General features: G+C 34.7%; 1 protein-coding gene across 2 annotated transcripts in view; it reads left to right on the top strand.

Moving 5' to 3' along the window:
- LOC100718313 (solute carrier organic anion transporter family member 1B3-like) overlaps positions 1 to 18,643 on the top strand; it is an 89,088-nt gene that overhangs the window by 69,993 nt on the left and 452 nt on the right. For both annotated transcript variants that reach the window (XR_010043881.1, XM_003470326.4), the window contains 2 exons: positions 8,601 to 8,665; positions 10,780 to 10,897. Coding sequence is in view for 1 of the 2 variants with exons in the window: in XM_003470326.4 (XP_003470374.3) it covers positions 8,601 to 8,665; positions 10,780 to 10,897 (183 nt within the window). In the remaining variant the exon portion in view is untranslated. The remainder of the gene's footprint in view (positions 1 to 8,600; positions 8,666 to 10,779; positions 10,898 to 18,643) is intronic.

The raw sequence follows: 18,643 nt of genomic DNA, 5'->3' as shown, positions 1-18,643 counted from the left end.
GGTTTTTATTGACAGCGTTGCATGGTGTGGAGAGCAAATGATCAAGGGAAACAAGACAACCTGAGTATCAAAGGCTATGGGCCACTTTGCAACTGCTGACTTAGTGACGGCTAATATTTTGTTGTGCCAGGTGTGCTGCGTCCCAGCTGGGCAGGCTGTGTGACAACAGGATAGGGGGATATTGTTTTGGGAATCAGGCAGCTGGGACGAGCCACTTCAGGAACCCAGGCAGCTGGAGACAGACAAGGTTCAGACCTCTCAATTGTAGTAATGGATGCAGAAAGCGATTTGAGTGTCAGTTTTTCCCCTTCCTTTTTAAAAGACAAAGTCAATAGAATTTAGAGATAGCACGAGTTGGCATGATGTGAAAAAGAGAGTTTAAGGATGGTCTCTAATTCTGGTTTCAGACACTGAGCAACATGGAAAAGACTAGGGAAGAGTTGGTTGAAGAAGGTGGAAAAGCAAGGCCCTGTTCGGTATCTGCATATTGAAGAGGTCTTATAGATATCTAATGACTATTTCCTGTATAATTCCTCTGTATATTTCCTGTATATAATTTCTCTTCTTTTCGCTCTTTCTCCAGCAGAAAGCCAAATATTCTATGCTGTGTGTTGACAGGGGCTTTAGGTCTCATTTGGAATCTTCTTTGAAAGAATGGTGGCTTATCCAGTCTGATCTAGATCCGCAATCTCCCAAATGAGTGTATGGCGAAGGCTTAAATAAAATGAGACAAGCACTATGATTTTAAAGATCTAGGAGCATCAAAACCCTTTATCTGGGTTTGAGACTCTGAGGGCTAAGACAAAGACTTCTCTGGACCACCCATATTTATTAGGTCCAAAACAAAGGGCAGGGAAACCGGAAAGCATGGGAAATGAGCAGGACCTCAGGATCACTTCAACGACTTCTCCAAGTAGTAAATTATGCCAAGTTAGGAGAACCATCTTATCTCCATGACGACATTTATGGTAGGAGTGCGACTATAGGAGTGAGATTCATTCATCTGCAGTCTCTGTTTACTTAGCTGGAGCTAAGGTGTCATCAGCTGTGGCCTTATCTTGCCCTTTGAGGTGTCTCTGGATTCACAGGCCACTACAGGCCTCAGCCAGGACCAGTGATTCATAGAGGTTCACTTACTATGAATCAGCCAGCTCCTGTCACCAGGCCGGGGGCCTAGGTCCAGACAGACTCACACATAAACATAGAAATCCACTTAGTTAATTTTAAATCCTGCTCAGAACCGCTTCATAGTAGTCTCCAACAGTGGCTGGTTATCATTAAAGAGAACAATAGAGTTTCAGTGAAAATTAAGTCTTTTATATTAAGAAAAGATCCTGTAATAATTAACAATAACACACTTAGAGTGCTTTGCATGATGAATTCATCCTGAGAGTTCTATCAAAGTACTGAGGTGCTCAGAAGAAATCCACAGAGTCACACTGCAGTAATAAGGACTTACATGAGGACAGTGGTACATGAACACACTTAGGTGTACATTTGAATATAAGCAGGATGGGTACAAATGTGGGTGTGTGAGTGTACACATGTAAACACAGGGCTATTTGTGATTTTGTGTTGTGTCAATATATCACACAGATCTACCATTTCTGCTGAGTTTCTGGTAAAGGTTTTAGGCCCCTCTTCAGGAAAATATTAACCCTCTATGCTAGTCCTCGTTCTTCTGCATGGGGGCTTCTTTCTAGGTGAAAAGAGAAGTTGATAACAAGTTTCACTTTGTCTCTCTTGTTTCTAGTGTCAAACAAAAAAGCAGTCTTTGAAAATCAACAGCAGTAGAAACAGCACTTCAGGCACTTGTGAGAGAATTCAAGCAGTGGGAAAATGTGGTCTCCTGCTTACCAAACTCTGCCTTGGGAAACATGGTATTAGACAGAGAGAGATTTTAATAGAGAAATTAATTTCTGTTTCATGATAATTTCTCCATCTCCCCTGTATCAGGTACCACCTTCCTTAGTAATAGGAAAGGCTTCCTGACCCCCGGACTCAGTACAGGATCCTCAGCTAAGCTAGAAGAGTTTAGGACATGAATTTTTTGTTTTGTTTCTTAACATAAAGCTATGGAATGTTTAATTTTTATTTTATTTTTAAGTTAATTTCATTGATACATTTTACGTGACTTGACAGTCCCATTCATGATAGAGAATTTGTGGCTATGCATAATATATTTTTTCATCTTTTTTTCCTTCAACCTCCTTACCTCTTTTAAACCCCGCTTCACCTACTTATTTACTAAACTTTTATTTCCATTTTCTATTCTTTATTTTCCTTTTATTTTCCTTGCTTTCCCCACTCTCCTTTCTTGTTGCCCTTCCCATTTGAACACTTTCTTCCTGTTTCTAAATATCTAATTTTTATTTTGGTCTATTTTTATCCTTTTGGTTTCTAGCCCTGGAGAATGTGACACTTAAACATGTGTGTCCAATTCATTTCACTTAAGAGTATGGTCTCAAAGTGCATCTAATTACCTAGAAATGTCTCAGATTTACCCTTCTTTATAACAGAGTAGTACTCCATTGTATAACAAAACTATATCTTCTTTATCCACTTATCCTTTGATAGGGATTTGGAATGCTTCCAAGGATCAGTTATTAAAAACTGTGCTGCTGTATACATGGGTGTGCATGCATCACTATGGTATGAAGCTTTTAGCTCTTTCAGAAAGATTCCACAATTGGGGATAGCTGGCTAAACAGAATCTCTAGTTTTAGCTTCTTAAGGAATTTCCACACTGGTTGCACCAGTGTACAGTACCTCCAACAGTGGAGAAAGGAGCTCTCCCCCCTCACAGCCCTAAGACTGTTATTAGTTGATTTCTTGATAATAGCCATTCTTTCTGAGTGAGATGGAATCTCAGCTTGTTTTTTATTTGTATCTGTTAAGTGACCAGTGATGTTGAATAGTTTTTCCTATATTTGTTTACTGTCTTTACTTCTTTATCTGAGAATTGTATTCATCTCAGATGCCTAGTTTTGGATTAAGTCTTTAAGAATGGGGTGGTCCGATTTTTGTCAGTTCTTTGTGTGTTCTAAAGATTAGTCTTTTGTCTGAAGAAAAACTGGCAAAATCTTTTTCTCACTCTATGGGTTGTCTCTTTTCTCTGATGGTGATTTCTTTTGCTGTACAAAAACTTTTTGATAAGATGGAATCCCAGTTGTTGATTCTTTGCACTACTTCCTGTATGGTCAGGATCTCTTCCATAAAGTCTTTGCCTAAATGTATATCATCAACTGTTCTATTTATTCTGTCTTCCAGCAGATTTAGTATTTTTGCTTTACTATTTAGATATTTGATTCTTTTCAATTTTAGTTTAGGGTATGGTAAGAGATATAGGTCTAGCTTTAATCTTTGGCACATGTAAAGCCAGTTTTCCAGCTCCATTTGTTAAAAAGGATGCCTTTCTTCTAGTGGCTGAATGTGTTTGGAGTTATGTCTGAATCTTTGAATCTGTTTCATTGATCATTGGATGCTTTTTATTTATTTTTAAAATTTTTTGCTATTACCACTCTATTTTTATTACAAAAGAAGCTTTATAATATAATTTCAAATCAGGAATTTTGATGCCCCATGGCTTGACTTGTTAAGCAGAATAGTTTTTGCTATTCTAGACCTCTTCTGGTTCCAAATGAGTGATTGTTTTCTTTAATTCTGTGAGATATGTTCTGTGAGATATGTCTGTGTTTTTTTTTTTTTTTTAATTAGGATTGCACTAAATCTGGATAACACTTTTGGAATTAGGACCATTTTCGCTATCCTGGTTCTTTCTACTTAATAACAAGAGATAGCTTTCCCTTGCTTATACTCTTTTGATCTCCTTTTTCAGAGTACTTTAGAAGTCTTTTATTAATTTTTTGGATTGATTTCTGTGTTTCATCTTTTTCAATGCCATTGTGAATTGAGGAGTTTCCTTAAACTCTCTTTCAGTGAGTTATTTGTGTACAGGAATGCAATTGGTTTTTGAGCATTTACTTTGCATCCAATTACTCTACTGAATCTGGTTATTAAATGTAGCAGTCTTTTGTGTAGTTTTGGGGATCTTCTTCATGAGGTCATTTATAAATACCAATTATTTAACTGTTTCCTTCTTTATCATTAATCATTTTATTTCTTTTTGTTGACTAGTGTGGCTAATGTTTCCAGAACTATATTGAATAGGAGTGAAGATAGTGGGCATCCTTGTCTTGTTCCTGGCTTTAGAGTGAAACTTTCAGTTTTCAACCACTCCTATGATGCTAGCTGCTGTTTACCATAAATGACTTTTATCAGATTGCAATAAAGACAACCTATTATCTGAATTTTTTTTATCATGAATTGATATTGGTTTTTTTTCCTGCATTTATTGAGATTATCATGTAGTTTTTGTCCTTGTTTCTGTAATTATGGTATATCATATTTATTTGTTTGTTTATGTTGAAACATCCCTGAATCTCTGGGATGAATACTACTTGGTAATGGTGTATAATCTGAATGATTTTCTGATTTCTATTTGCAATAGTTTCTTATAGGCAGCATATTGTTCGATTTTGCTTCTTGGACCATTGAGCAATTTGTTTCTCTTGACTGATGTATTGAGACCTTTTCCTTTGATAGTTATAACTGATATATACTTATTTATAATTTTCTGTTTCATAATTTTTCTATCATATAATTTTTTGGTTTTTTGGTTCCCTTTCTTGCTGTTGTCTTTGATGTTTGCCTTTCTTAGTAGATTCTTATCACTTGGGTTCATGGAACTGTAGTATTTGCTATCTCTCTCTAGAGAGAGATAACAAAGATTTTTCACCTGGGTTCATGGAACTGTAGAATATCCAGAATATTCTTCAGAATATTTTGGAGTCCTAGTATGGTGGTCATGAATTTCTTTAGGTGTTGTTTGTAATGGAGGTCTATTTATCTATTAATTATGAAAGATAATTCTAAGGAGTGCATCAATCTGTATTGGAAGTTGTTTTCTTTTAGGACATGAAATACTTTACTCAAAACTCTCTTCGATTTAATAGTTCATGTTGACAAATCTGCCTTTATTCTTATGGACTTTCTTTTATAGGTGATTACTATCTTTTTTCTAAAAGCTTATAATATTCTGTTTTTGTGCTGAATTTCTGCAATCTTTACAATTGTATGCCTTAGTATAGTTTTTATGGCAATTAATAGGAATTTCACATTCCTCACTTATCTGTACATCAAGCTCTTTTAATTCTTTGGGAAGTTTTCTGCCATTACTTCTGTTAACAGATGTTTATGTTATTGTGTTATCTCCACTGATTTTGATAAGCCTTTTGTTATTTTTTGTTATTTTTGCTGTTAATTGATATTTTGTTACTTTTATATTAAAAACAATCTTTCTATCACTACTAACCACAGACCTGTCTTCTAGATCTGATATTCTGTTCTGACATTTGTTCATTCTACAGTCTGTACTTTAATTTGTAATCTCCTGGATATCTGTTTGAATCTGTTTCATATGTTCCATTTCCTTCTTATTTTGGGCATTGATAAACACTATTATCTTTTAAAAATCTGTATTTTTCGAGATTCATTAATCATGTCCTTCATTATGGTCATCATGTGTTTAGATATTTAAGAAATCATTTCCAATTTGAATACTGCTAGAGTCTTACCTATATGTTTTGTTTCTTCCATTGGTATGTTTTGGAGAGTTTAGGTGAGTCATTTTCAAATTATTCCATTTCATCACCTCCTGGGTTTGCCTGAGTAAGCTATACTTCTGGGGTTGCATTTTGCTTCTGTGTTTTTTCATTTTCTACTTTTCTTATTTTAGTTTTAGCATTTATGCTTTGATATTGCTTGTGGTAGCAAGTTTTATTGCTCTTACCAAGAATTCCTTAGGAAATAGTTGCTTTTTAGTGATATTTTCCAGATGTAGCTGGCTTTTGAGTTTCGAATCTGTTGCAAGATCCAACCTCTGTAATTTATTGGAGATGAAGAGCTGCTGGCTCTTTGTTCTAGGCTCTGGTTTTTAGGCACTGGTCCACAGTATTTTTTTTATGACCCTCAGGCAATGTAGTTCTTGTGATACAAGGGAAAAGAACTGATTAGAAGAAATATGTCACTTTGCCTAAAGTAGTACATTTAGTAATAACAGTATCAAGGACTGCCTAGGAAATAGCAAACTGTAGTAAGTATTAATTTGAAACTTTTAACCATATGGACAGGATTTAGAAATATATAACAAAATGTAAAATAGTTTACACATTAAATATTTATTCTCTCAGCAGAGTGATTTTAGCCTCAGTAGAAAAATTTAAAGGAAGTAAGAGGAAAAAACAGATAAAGAAAAGAGAAAGGGATTAGAAGTAAAGGTAAATTGCAAAAGAAGATTATAAAAGCTTTGGGAAACTGGTTTAAAGAAAGGTAGGAGAGAAGGAAAGAAGAAAGAACAAGAAATAAGACCAAAACAAAGCAAAAACAATTTTTAAAACCTAGAAACAATGTTTACACTCACACGAAAATAAAAGAAACAATCAAAATAATAAAAGCAAATAAAGTAACGGAAAATAATGTCACGTCAGGGCATGTGACTATTGTCATTGGTAGAGAAAGGGGAAAAGCAGAGACCAGATTCATGTTGGCTGATCCCAACAAGCCTACAGTACAGTTACGGTGTTTTGGTGGATGATCCTAACAAGTCTATACTTTCAAGCCCTCTGAAGTTCAGAATGATACTGCTTTACGGTTGTGAAGCTGGAACCTGAATGTTTCAGCACATAATACTTCAGGTGCTTCTTGCCAGTTTGAACTTCGTCGATTGTATCTGGATAGCTGCCATGGCTCACCCTGCCACTGGGAGTCCCCAGATGGAATCAATCCATGGCTCCTCTGAGTCCTGGGTTTAGCAGGCTCATTTACAAAATGGAGGCCAGCCACTCACACCCTTCTGGGACTGTCTGAATTGAAATAACTCACTGATCACTGCAGTCCAATTTTCTCTGCTCTGTTTCACTGGTTTCTTTCTCCATGCAGATGTTTGGAGTCACCTGTAGCATTTGTGCTACAATAGATTTGAGGTGTTTTTATCACATCAAGAACTGGGATTTCAAGAGAAAGCACCATTTAGCACCTACCTCTTCTAGAGGCTCTTTGCTTTTTACCTTGTCTCCATTTTTTGCATCAGATCCTTGCTAGTACCACTGAGTTATTTCACTCTTTCTCTTACCTGTATCGCTATATTCCAGAACCTGGATTACAAATCTCAGAGATGTTGATTTGCTACTGCCCATTACTCCATTATTTCCCAGAAACCCCATGTTAAATTTTTAATACGATATATTTAATTCAAATTTGCCTGAGTAATTTTGTAAGCTCTCAAATCCCTTTTATCCCCCCACTTTTTCTATTATTTGTTTTTGAGACAGGTTTTTATTATTGAACAATTTTGTCTTAAACTTGAGTTCAAATGATCTTCCTGCCTCACCCTAGCAAGGAGCTGTGACTTTAGGCATTTGCCACAACTGCAAGCTCCCTCAAGTACATTTTAGGGCCTCAATAAATCATAGTTCCCCTGAAAAGATTACCAACCAAATAACTGTGAATAAAATTGAGGAATAAAGTGCATCCTCATTGAGTTGGACTTTCACACTTTATGAGATAAGAATTATTATGCCTATTTAACAAGGGAACAGAAGCTAAGTGCAGTTAGATATGTTCTCCAAGTCACATAGTTGATATGAATTATCTTTTATCTCATTTTTAAAAATTACAACCAGCATGACATCTCCCAGGAGATGCTTAGAAAATATTTGTTAAATATTCACCAAATACATTAGGGAAATAAAAACAAAGCAAAACTAAACAAAACTGTATCACTCAGTTCAGCATTTCTGAAAATATGATTTCTGTTTTGAGTTGCAATCCTCTCTAGGGAGCTCAACACTTCTATTGCTACCACATTATTTTCTTTGGCTGGATATGTATTAGCTTATCAGTTGACTAGAGATATCATCAGCTTACTGAACCAAAGAAGATGGCGTCACAGGAATAGTTTTCTAAAAGTAAAGTCAGTGAAATTCTAAATTACAGGCTGAGTGAATTTCTAACTGTGGATTCAAATGTGTTGTGTGTATTTAAAATAATATTGACCATAGACAGTAGAATAGAGATAACATTTTCTGCTATTATGTTTGCATTATGTAATTCAGTAAATGTAGTAGTAAATCTTTCTGTTACATCAAACAGAAATATGTGAGGTGAGAAAAGATCTATGCCTGGGTAAAGGAATCTGCTCTTTTCCTACATACGATGTTCACTGAACAATCTCAGCATGATCAGCATCTCCATAGGCATCACAAAACCTGTTACAGTCATGTTCTTCTGGGATTTTCATATGAATAAAATGAAAAAAATGTTTGTGATTCTTCCTTGAAATCATAACACATTAAATGAATAATGTAGTACTTTAAAAGTATGTATCTTTTAAAACAGAAAATAATAACCTACAATGTGCATCATTCACTTGAGTGTTTTCAGTCATTCTTGAGGAAAAATAATACAAGAATATTTTAATATTGAACTCAGTTTGGTACTTTAAAGCTATTTAATATTTCTTTGCTTTTGTTTTATTTCAGAATTGTTCAACCTGAGCTGAAATCACTTGCAGTGGGTTTCCATTCACTAATTTTACGATCACTAGGTATGAGAATATATTAAGTTCAGGAGATCAATATTTGTGTCAAAGCACAAAAACTGAATGTTATTAATGTATCATTATATGAAAATTTAATGAAATGTAAGTAAGAATTGTTTCTATTTTCATTGTAAAAATAATACATAGGAGACAGGATAACTGTGTGACCTTAAAGAGAATTTGATTGCTAATTCTAAAAATCAATCTGTTAAGAGCAAATCACTATCATCTTTGTATTATATGCTATAACAGAAAGGTAGGCAGTCTTTATGGATTTTCTATTTAGGGATATTTCTTCCAACTAGGCAGGGTAGAGGGCCTTATTTCTAAATGGAGGCACTATGTAAGTAATGTCTGAAGCAACTTGGGAGTCCTATGAATTTGAAGCTGAGATAGTGAAAAACAATAAAAATCTGATATTAGCTTTGGAGCTCTGCATTGTTAATTATTGTAAGGCTGGGTATCTAACCAGATGTTCAAAATATGAAGGAGAATGAAACTCAGACTCTAGAATTAAGCATCTTACATTAAAAGAACATTTAAGTTAACAATTAGCTCAGGACATTGTGAAATTTATTGACAAAGAGTAACAGTAACGCCATAAACTCTACAGACTAAAGGCCTGTTTCTCACTATTCAAATGAGATGCGTGTCAGAGATTTAGGAAATCACACTCTCCTCCTTGTTGTGATTTGCGAATTTTGTTCCCAGATTCCCATTGTTATTCTAACAACTTCTCTCTTGACACTTGTGGGTACTATTTTGTAAAATTTAGAAGTCTATGCTCATCCTTGTCCTGAGGATTGAGCAGAGCACTCATCGTGAGGCAGAGCCAATCACGAATGGCAGAATTTAAGGAAATAGTGGAAGAAAAACTTTGGGACTTTTGGAAGCCAAACTAAGAAGCATAAGACTGTGGCTAAATTATAGTGGAAACCTTGCCAGGAAGGGGATTTGAGAAGAGTGTCCTAGACTCCCAAAAGTTAAAGAAAGAATTGTAGGGAATGAGTAAGATGAGATGATGGAGGTGCTGTAAGCTTCCATACCAATCCTCTCTACAGCATACTCTGCTGTGCATCTCTCTCCTGGCACCTCTCTACTTGGTGGGATCTCCCGACCTCTAGAAATAATAGAAGTGCCTGCTTACCACCTCAAAGCACAAAAGCCTAACTTAGAATCTGGGTTGGTAGTATTCCTTCTCATATGTTGACACAAGATTCTGAGAATTGAAGAAATCTTCCAAGCAACATAGAACTTTATTTTAACTTCAGTAGGCTTTCTTTTTTTTTTCTTTTTCTTTTTCTTTTTGGCTTTGTTGCAAAATTCAACTCAGAACTTCATATGTCCTAGGGAAGTGTTCTGCTGTGGATCTACAGTCTCAGCAACATAGAATTTTTAATAAAGATTTTTGACATTCTAATTACACGATTGCAATTTGACATCATATTTGTATTTGATGTATACTATCTATAAGTACCAAACTTGTAACTCACAATTGGCTTCAGTAAAAAATAGTTGTGAATTTTGAGAAGCTATCTAGTTTATTAAATTAAAATAATTAAAAACAACTCATAAGATTAAAGATTTCAATAAAGATTATAATCATAATTTTTCTAACTTTACTGACTTTAATTCAGTAAGTTTTTTCACATTACTGCCACTACTTGAAAAAATATTTTTGATATGTATTCATCTCTCCGAGGGTGGCTGTAATGTTTTCAAAACCTGCAACTGTCTCACCCATTTTACTCAATACCACTTTCCTCTTCAGTCATTATTAGTCCCTTATCATTCTAAGATTGCTTTGTGACAAAAGTTAAACCAGATTAAAGCAAAATGGAATAGAAGTATGATGTATGGACTAGTGTCATTCTTACATGAAAAAACATTCTAAAAATCATCACCAAAATAGAAAAAAGGAGAAGTAAAATCATGAGTCCTTCCTTTCTGCCATCTGAAGGGTCAATTTGTATCATGTTTGACAAACATTTTATCAAATCAAAACAATAAGTCTCCCAAGATTTTCAACTTTTTTTACTGGAAAGTGGATTGATGTGGTCTACCAGCCAGTTTCACTTGAAATGTTCCATGGATTGATGGCTTGTCATCTCACATTGCAGGAGGAATTCTAGCTCCAGTATATTTCGGGGCCCTGATTGATAGAACATGTTTAAAATGGTCCACTACAAGCTGTGGAACACGAGGAGCCTGTAGGATGTATGATTCCTTACTATTTGGGTGAGTTGTCCTATATGTATTTCATTCATCAAACTCTCCTTTGATTAGGTTAACTCCAAAAGTGTGTCATTTTGAATATAATAATAAATTAAAAATTCATGTCATCATTTAATGAACCCTTAGAGTGTAACCAGCACTATATATCAGGTAGTGAAGAATTTCAACTTAATACTCACAAAAACTATAAAAGTGAATGTTTTATCCTTTTCCCCTTAAATATGATTCAACTATGATTAATGGATAATAACTAATCATCTAAAATCACATAGAAAAGAGACAAATAGCTTAGATTCAATTCTTTTATGTTTTCAACATTTCTCCTTGTGTCAAAAAACTATCTTTAGATGGTTATGTGTTCTGTATGTGTCAACTGTCTATATGTTTAATTCTTTCTCCATATTTAGAAAGTTTTCTGATATTATTTTAGTAAACAACTTTTTACGCCATTTGGCTTCATTTGATTTTTTACTAATTCCTATTCATCTTAATCTTTTGGTGTCATGCAGTGGCAGATGGATGCTTTTTCACGTTGTATTACTGTTTTCAAAGTGTCTTTTACTAGTGTTTATTCTGTCTTCTAGGGTTTTTTTTTTTTGTCTTTTTCCTTTTTATCGGTACTGGGGATTGAACTCACAACTGCCTGCTTGCAAGGCAGACACCTATGCCGCTGAGCTAAATCTTCAGCCCCTTGTCTTATAGTTCTTACACTCCATCCTCACACTGGTTATGTCTGCTGGCCATACATTTAATAGAATTTTAATCTTGTGAATTTCTCTTTGTAACTTTCTACTACTATGACCCTTATTTATGTTGAGTATCCCTGTTTTTAATCATTTTTCAAGCCCACTAGATTATGATTGTCTTCTGTGAACTCCCTGTTGGTTTCATTAGATACAATGTCTGTTTAGTTATAGGTATTTTTTACTAATCAAGCACCTTATGGATTTTTTAAATTTCTTGTCTTATTCTTTTGAATAATTTGGTTGTAAAGCTTTTGATTTCTTTCACATAAATGCCCTATGGACCAGCATTGGAGATTTGAGAGTTTGTGGAAACATTTTGTTGAATTCTCTTTTTGTGTTTCAATTTGTTGTTTATTTGTTTGCTTGTGTGTGTTTGTGAATATGTATGCATGTGTGCACTGGGGCTTGTAATTCATTATAGTGAAAGGTTCTGTTGCTAGTTCTCATTAGTTAATCGATGCTTTTCAGTGGTTTCCTCTTAGCATATCTAATTATAGGCCTTTGCCTCTGTCCAGGAATCAAGCACCTGTTTATTTGGGCAGGCAGGGTCCAATATATTTGGATGAGTACACATTTTTCTGGGAACTGGTCATAATAATGTTAATGTCACAAGGCAGTCCAGATACTGAAATTCTAAAATATCCAACTAATGGCAATGACTGTATCACCTTAGCTATATTAATAAAATCATCAAAAAATAGTATAAAAGACAAAGTGGATATTGGGATACCATAATAACTTATAACATACCATTCTTAACAACAGAAAAGTGAACTATAAGATATTATAAATGCTTAGATAAACCAAATATTGACATATGTTAAATATCTGCTAAATGGAACAATTTTGTGTCCACTAAGAGTAGAGCAGTAGTGAACACTAATAACAAAGAGTTTATTATCTAAAATTACATTAAACATAGAGAAGTTTGAGTACCAGAGAGTGAGAAAAGTAGAATTTGAAATGTTAATCACTGGAAGATGAGAAGGAGGGGAGAAATGTGAGATGGAAGATACTATTTAGGAGCAAATGAAAATTAGTAGTGTTAGATAGCTGCAATAGAAAAAGAGAAGAAAGAAAAAATAGAGCAAAGGAAAAATGTCAGAAGGAAAAAAGTTAAAAGCAGAAAAGATGAAAGCATGAGACATGTCTAGTTACTCTTTACTCATTGCTGAGACGAAATACCTGATTCCCAAAGTTGGGGAAGAAAAGGTTTATTTCTTACAGTTTTTGGAGGTTTCAGTCCACACTAAGTTGGCTCCAAGGCAGGGTGGCATGGCAGGGCCGCAGTTCATGGTGGCTGCAAACGGCAAGGTGGAAACTGGCAAGAGAGGGAGACACACCTTCTTCCTGCCGTTATATGGTATCTGGCTCCACCCCTAGGCAGGTGTAGCACTGACACCATCAATCCAAGCACTAGACAAAGAAACAATCACAAATGCACAGTGCAAGTGCATGAGGCCTGGGGGCCAACAATATAAACTGTGACAAGACTCTGAACCTAAATCTCTAAAACAAACGAACAAACAACAATCAATAAAGGAAAAGTCAAGGGAAAAAATAAAGGAAAAGAAAAAAAATAGTTAAAAGAAATTCCTTGGTGTTTTTGAATGAATTTTTTCGCTTCCGGATCTACACTCCTGGTATCCAGTAAATCTCAATTTTCTGTATTGAGTTTTGTTAAACTTAAAAGCTGGGATAAGTGATCTAGCATCAGGTCAGAGAAAAACATCCTGACTGTTTCTTTCAAAACTTGCTAATGTTTGAAACATGTTATCTTAATTACTTTCTTGTGGCTGGAACAAAATGTCTGACCTCAACAAATTAAAGGAGAAATGTATTTAGATTCACAGTTTTTGGAGGTTTCAGTCATATTTATATATCTCCAACAGTGTCTTATCTATCCCCAGGCTTCATTGCCTAGCATCACAGTCAGCTATAAACCAATCAATGTTTTCCTATCTAGGAAAACAAGCCCATGATTCAATGTTACACATGCATTATCTAGTCACATCCCAAAAGCTTTATCTATGAATGTTTGAGACTTTGGGGAGGGTGACATAAGCCACAACATTCTGTCATTGGTCGTCAATATATTCACTTGCATCCTTTTATCAAAATTCATTTATTCCATCTCTAAGAGTTGCCAGCATCCTAATTGTTTCAACACTGCCAAAAAGTGCAAGTCCTAATTTTCTCAGATTTAAGACAAACTCCTCACCATGATTCCCTTTAGATATGCAAACAGCATTGAACACTTTCAAAATACAGTAGCACAAGATAAACTTTTGAAGAGGCATAAAAAAGAATGAGACAAAAGCAAGAACAAACTCCAGCAGGATGAACATTAGATCCCATAGTGCCATGTCCAGCACCTGTTGCAATCTATGGCAAGATGGAAACTTCAAAGGGCTTGGGTAACCCCACCCCTATGACACTCCTAGTGGTTATAACCCTCAGGTCTTCTCTCTTGGGTTAGCTTTGCTCTTTCTTCGTGGCTTTCTTCAGACAATCCATGTTTTCAGCTTCTCCAGCCGTCAGGGGTTTTCACTCTTCCATGGTGCATGATTCAGTCATACCCAGAACTCTGTGATTAGCTAGTCAGCTGAGAATTATTTACTCAAGGTGACACAACACAAAACTATCATGATCTATGCTTTGTCAACTTTACAAGCAGACACATTTCCTTAAACCATATTTAGTCTCCAGCTACAAAGACAAGTTTATAATTACACTTAATATGGTACAAGTATCCTGCTTACAAATGAAAATGCACTAATTCTCTTCAGAATAGAAGGCAAGTGTTTCTTTGGGAGATGCTTACTGTTAACATTTCAAAACTAAAACATTGTAACATAGGTTAACAATATTTAAGAATCAATTAAATTCTATCAGTTACATTACAAAGCAAGCATAGCAAAATAAAACACTTCAATTACAATACTTATTTCTGTAACTAGTATTGGGACTATAGCTGGTATTTACAGCTATCTTCTTCTACTACCCTGTCACTGTGTTCCCTTGGCCTTATCAAGCACCTCAGCAGGCCTTGAGGGTTTTCTTGGGCCACTTATCATTCTGCTTGAATGGGGTTGTAATTTCCCATTGGTCTAATAACAAGGCATAGTAACGCTAACAGGCAACCGAAGAGATCGCCTGTGCTCAAATTATATTCATCTTTTCCTCCATTGTGGACCGAAAATGTCACATAATCAAGCTCTGTGACTCACTCTGTTACTGAAACGTTTTCCTATTGTTAAACTTTTTTTAAAAAGCAAGCTCTGCTTCTGTTTGCTTAATGCAGACTCTGTCCAGTGATCTAAATTTAGAAAACCATAAAACTTCTGTATATAAGAGATGTGTGCTCTGCCTCTACCTACTCTTAGAGCTACACAAACAGAAGTGAGCTAAAGTCATTTATTTTGATGGAATTGATAATTTTGATCACATCTTACAAGAAATATTAAGTTCAATTGATGTTTCTTGGCTATCCAGGATTTGTCTACGGATGATAGAGTGTACAAAATCCCATCCAGACTTTTTGGACCTGACTCATGAAAGTAGAAAGCTACCCAGTCACAGCAGCCTCTCCCTCTATGTAACAGGCACAAAATAGCCAATTAGCTTTCCTGAACTGAATAATTCTCCAAGAAATAAAAGCAATGTTTTCTTATCAGCATTGGTAAACTCATGTACCTGAATTGTACGATACATTAGCGCATTAATTTTCTCTAATAATTGAGCCTCAATATTTTCTATTTCATCAATTCATCTAGTAATGGTGTGATCTGATAAAGGAACCCGGGCTACCTTATGAACTCTGCTTTCTTCTACAGTTCATGACATATATCTTGAAAAATAGACAGTATCAACTTTTTACCAATACTGAAAGATTGCTTAGCTCTAACAATGTGGTTAGCCCCTACACCAATTCAATGCAGACACATTTGATGAAATGGTGGTTTTCAAGAAGCTTGTGTTTTCCATATTCACTATTTTTTAATAAACTCCAAAAGCTTGTTCTTTTAATGCAAAGTGCTTGATATCCACATGGCAAAACAGGTTTGAAGGTTTCATTGCTTGCTTGGATAACCAGTCACCGCATATCATACCAAATAGGCTTGGAAATTTAAGTGAAATGCTGCAATGAATTGAATTTAAGAAGGATTCAGTATTTTCTTTAGTATTAGATTTATTTGGCTCATCACAGAGTTTTTCTGTGTTCTTATCTCTCCAGTGACATTTGTTTTTTATTCATCCTGGCTAGGAAGTGTTAGTCGATTTGCCAAAACTATCACTGAGACAAATGCACAGTGTGAAATGATGTGCATATGGAAGTGATAAATACAGCAAGGGTGTGTCATGCATGGGCTAAAAGTTTTGGATTCTTACTTAAAGCCTGTCATCGACGCAGCTGTACATTTGAAGCAATCAGCCCTCTTGGAAGTATGACACCTGTCCCCTGATGCAGCATATTTTTCACTTGCCACCTAAACATACGGTTTTGATATGTCTCTAATCAGTTGATTTATTATAGTCTCTTTCTGCTAATGTTAATTTTATATATTTGAACTTTTGACAGAGTTACCATTATTAAAAGTCAAAAGCACAAGTTTTATTGCTCCAAGGTAGGGTTTGTACATACAGAAGAATATACTGCCTCTCCTGCAGATCATACAGGAGCTCAGGCACTGTAGGGAGTGCAAATGGAAATAAAGCCTCACTTGCTCACCTGCTTCTCACTTCCTGCTGTGCAACCTGGTTCCTAATGGACCATGGGCTGGAATTAGTTTAGCACTGGAGTTGAAGATCCTTGCACAAATGAAGTTTTGGATATCGAAGAAGGCTTGCATGTCTGAATATATCACACTTTTTCATGATGTGTATTTTAAATAAATTGGTCAACTTGATTTGTGACTTTATTGAGATGTTTTGCATTTGTGTTCATGAGAGATGATAGTCTACCCTTTCATTTTTCTTGTAATATCCTATTCTGGTTTGGGTATTAGGATAATATTGGCCTCGTAGAATGATATAAGAAGAAGATTGTAGAAAATTGATATAATTTTTTTGGTGTGGCTCACTTGTGAATTCATCTAGACCTTCTGCTTTGTGTTTTAAAAGGTTATTAATAATTATTGATTCAATTTTGTTATATATGTTCAGATTGTCTATTTCTTCTTTTGAGAGTTTGAATACATTGGCTCTTTCAAGGAAATCATTAATTTTATATGGGCTATTAAAATTGTAAGTGCAGTATTTTCCATGGTAGTCCTGTTTTTAGTGACCATAGACTCTATGATATTATATCCTCTTTCATTCTGATACTAGTAACTCGTGTCCTTTCTTTTTTCCTACTCACTCTTTTTAGAATCTTGTATATATTATTTAACTTTTACAAGAAGTAGCTTTGTGTTTCTTGATTTTCTTCATCGATGTTTTCAATTCCATTAATATCTGCTCTAATTTTTATTATTTGTTCTATTTTGTTTGTGTTTTAATTTGATCTTCCAATACTAGTTTTATAAATTGAAGTATTTTTTATTAGCACATGTTTGCCATACATAATGTTTTTATTTCTTATGTGGAGTTGGTAGTTACAAAACATTTTATTTTTAGTTCCTATTTGAGTCTTACACTCTTTTCTGTCTATTGTGGCTTCAGTGGAGATTTTTATACAATTTCATCTTCTCTCCCTTATTAGAAAAAAGTTAAACTCTTCAAAAAGTTTTATAGCTTGCCTTAGAGTTTGAAGTATTTCTGTACATCTAATCTAAATTAACTTTCAAATAGCATTACATCCTTTATTGGTAATAGCAAAATTATTGTAATTTTTTTCTTTTCCATTCATTTTCTCATTGTTGTCATTCATTCCCCTTACACATAAGCATTTATAAGCACATGTATAAATAAATATGTTTTACATAATCAAACAGATTGTTACAACTATTTTGAACATAGTTTTATCTGTTAGATAAAGGAAGAATAAGAAAAGTATGTCTTTTACTTTCAATTATTTCTTCTCTGTAGCTCTGTCTCTTCATATATATATGTACTATATAATATATATATATATATATATGTTTTCTTATTTCTAAGCTATAGCTGATTCTCAATTTACAATGTGTCATATCCTGAAGCACTCATTGTAGATTGGAAAGAGTATAAGTTCAAATTGCATTTAATATACTTGTCCTAACTTAAAAAACATGATAGTTTAGAAGACTTCATGTTCAGCGTACTCAGAATACTTACGTTACCCGACAGTAGAGGAGAACCAACTTAACACCAAGCTTATTTTTAAATAAAATAAAATAAAATATACACAGAACTGCAGCTAATCATTTCATGTTCAAACCACAGAAAATCAAAATGAAAGATAAGCTCCTGAAAGAAATCAGAATGATAAATAATCTCATATCAACATAGAAATGTTACAGTTGATTTTCTCTAAGGAATCGTTCAAGCAAGAAATGCCAGGAATACACACAGTTGGGCATTTTGTAGATATAATGGAAGTGAAATAACCAACCACAGTACTTCTCCCCCCCTAAAAAAATGCTAGCAACATCATGCATTGTAGCATATAAGTTATTTACTGTCATGGTTGTGTTGTAGACCCAGACCTGCTGCTAGCTGTTGCTATCTGGCATCTGGAAAATCACCCCATTTAAAAACAAAGCAGGAAAAGACTAAATAATTGTTTAGGAACATGATATAAACTATAGGAAGAGGACTGGCAGTCTCTAATCCTATGATTGGGTCTCAGGCATTTAGTAAGCCTCTATCTTTCTTTGGTGAGTTTTAAGCATGCCTCTTAGAACTTGCTTCTCCCATAGGTGGGGCAGGCTTATTTGACACCCTGAATTTGGCTGTCTTCCTCAGTGAGAGTTGACTGTCATATCTATGTAATCCTTTAAAAATTATCCAAAACTCCTTGAGTCTTAATGAAAGAAATTACTGGAATTGTCTTCATATCTTTGTGTATAATTTTAACTTTTCT

Source organism: Cavia porcellus, unplaced genomic scaffold (genome assembly GCF_034190915.1).
Source record: "Cavia porcellus strain 051 isolate PalLab524CR breed Dunkin Hartley unplaced genomic scaffold, mCavPor4.1 scaffold_27, whole genome shotgun sequence".
Taxonomy (NCBI): Eukaryota; Metazoa; Chordata; class Mammalia; order Rodentia; family Caviidae; genus Cavia; species Cavia porcellus.
This window is presented reverse-complemented; position numbering and strand designations above follow the sequence as displayed.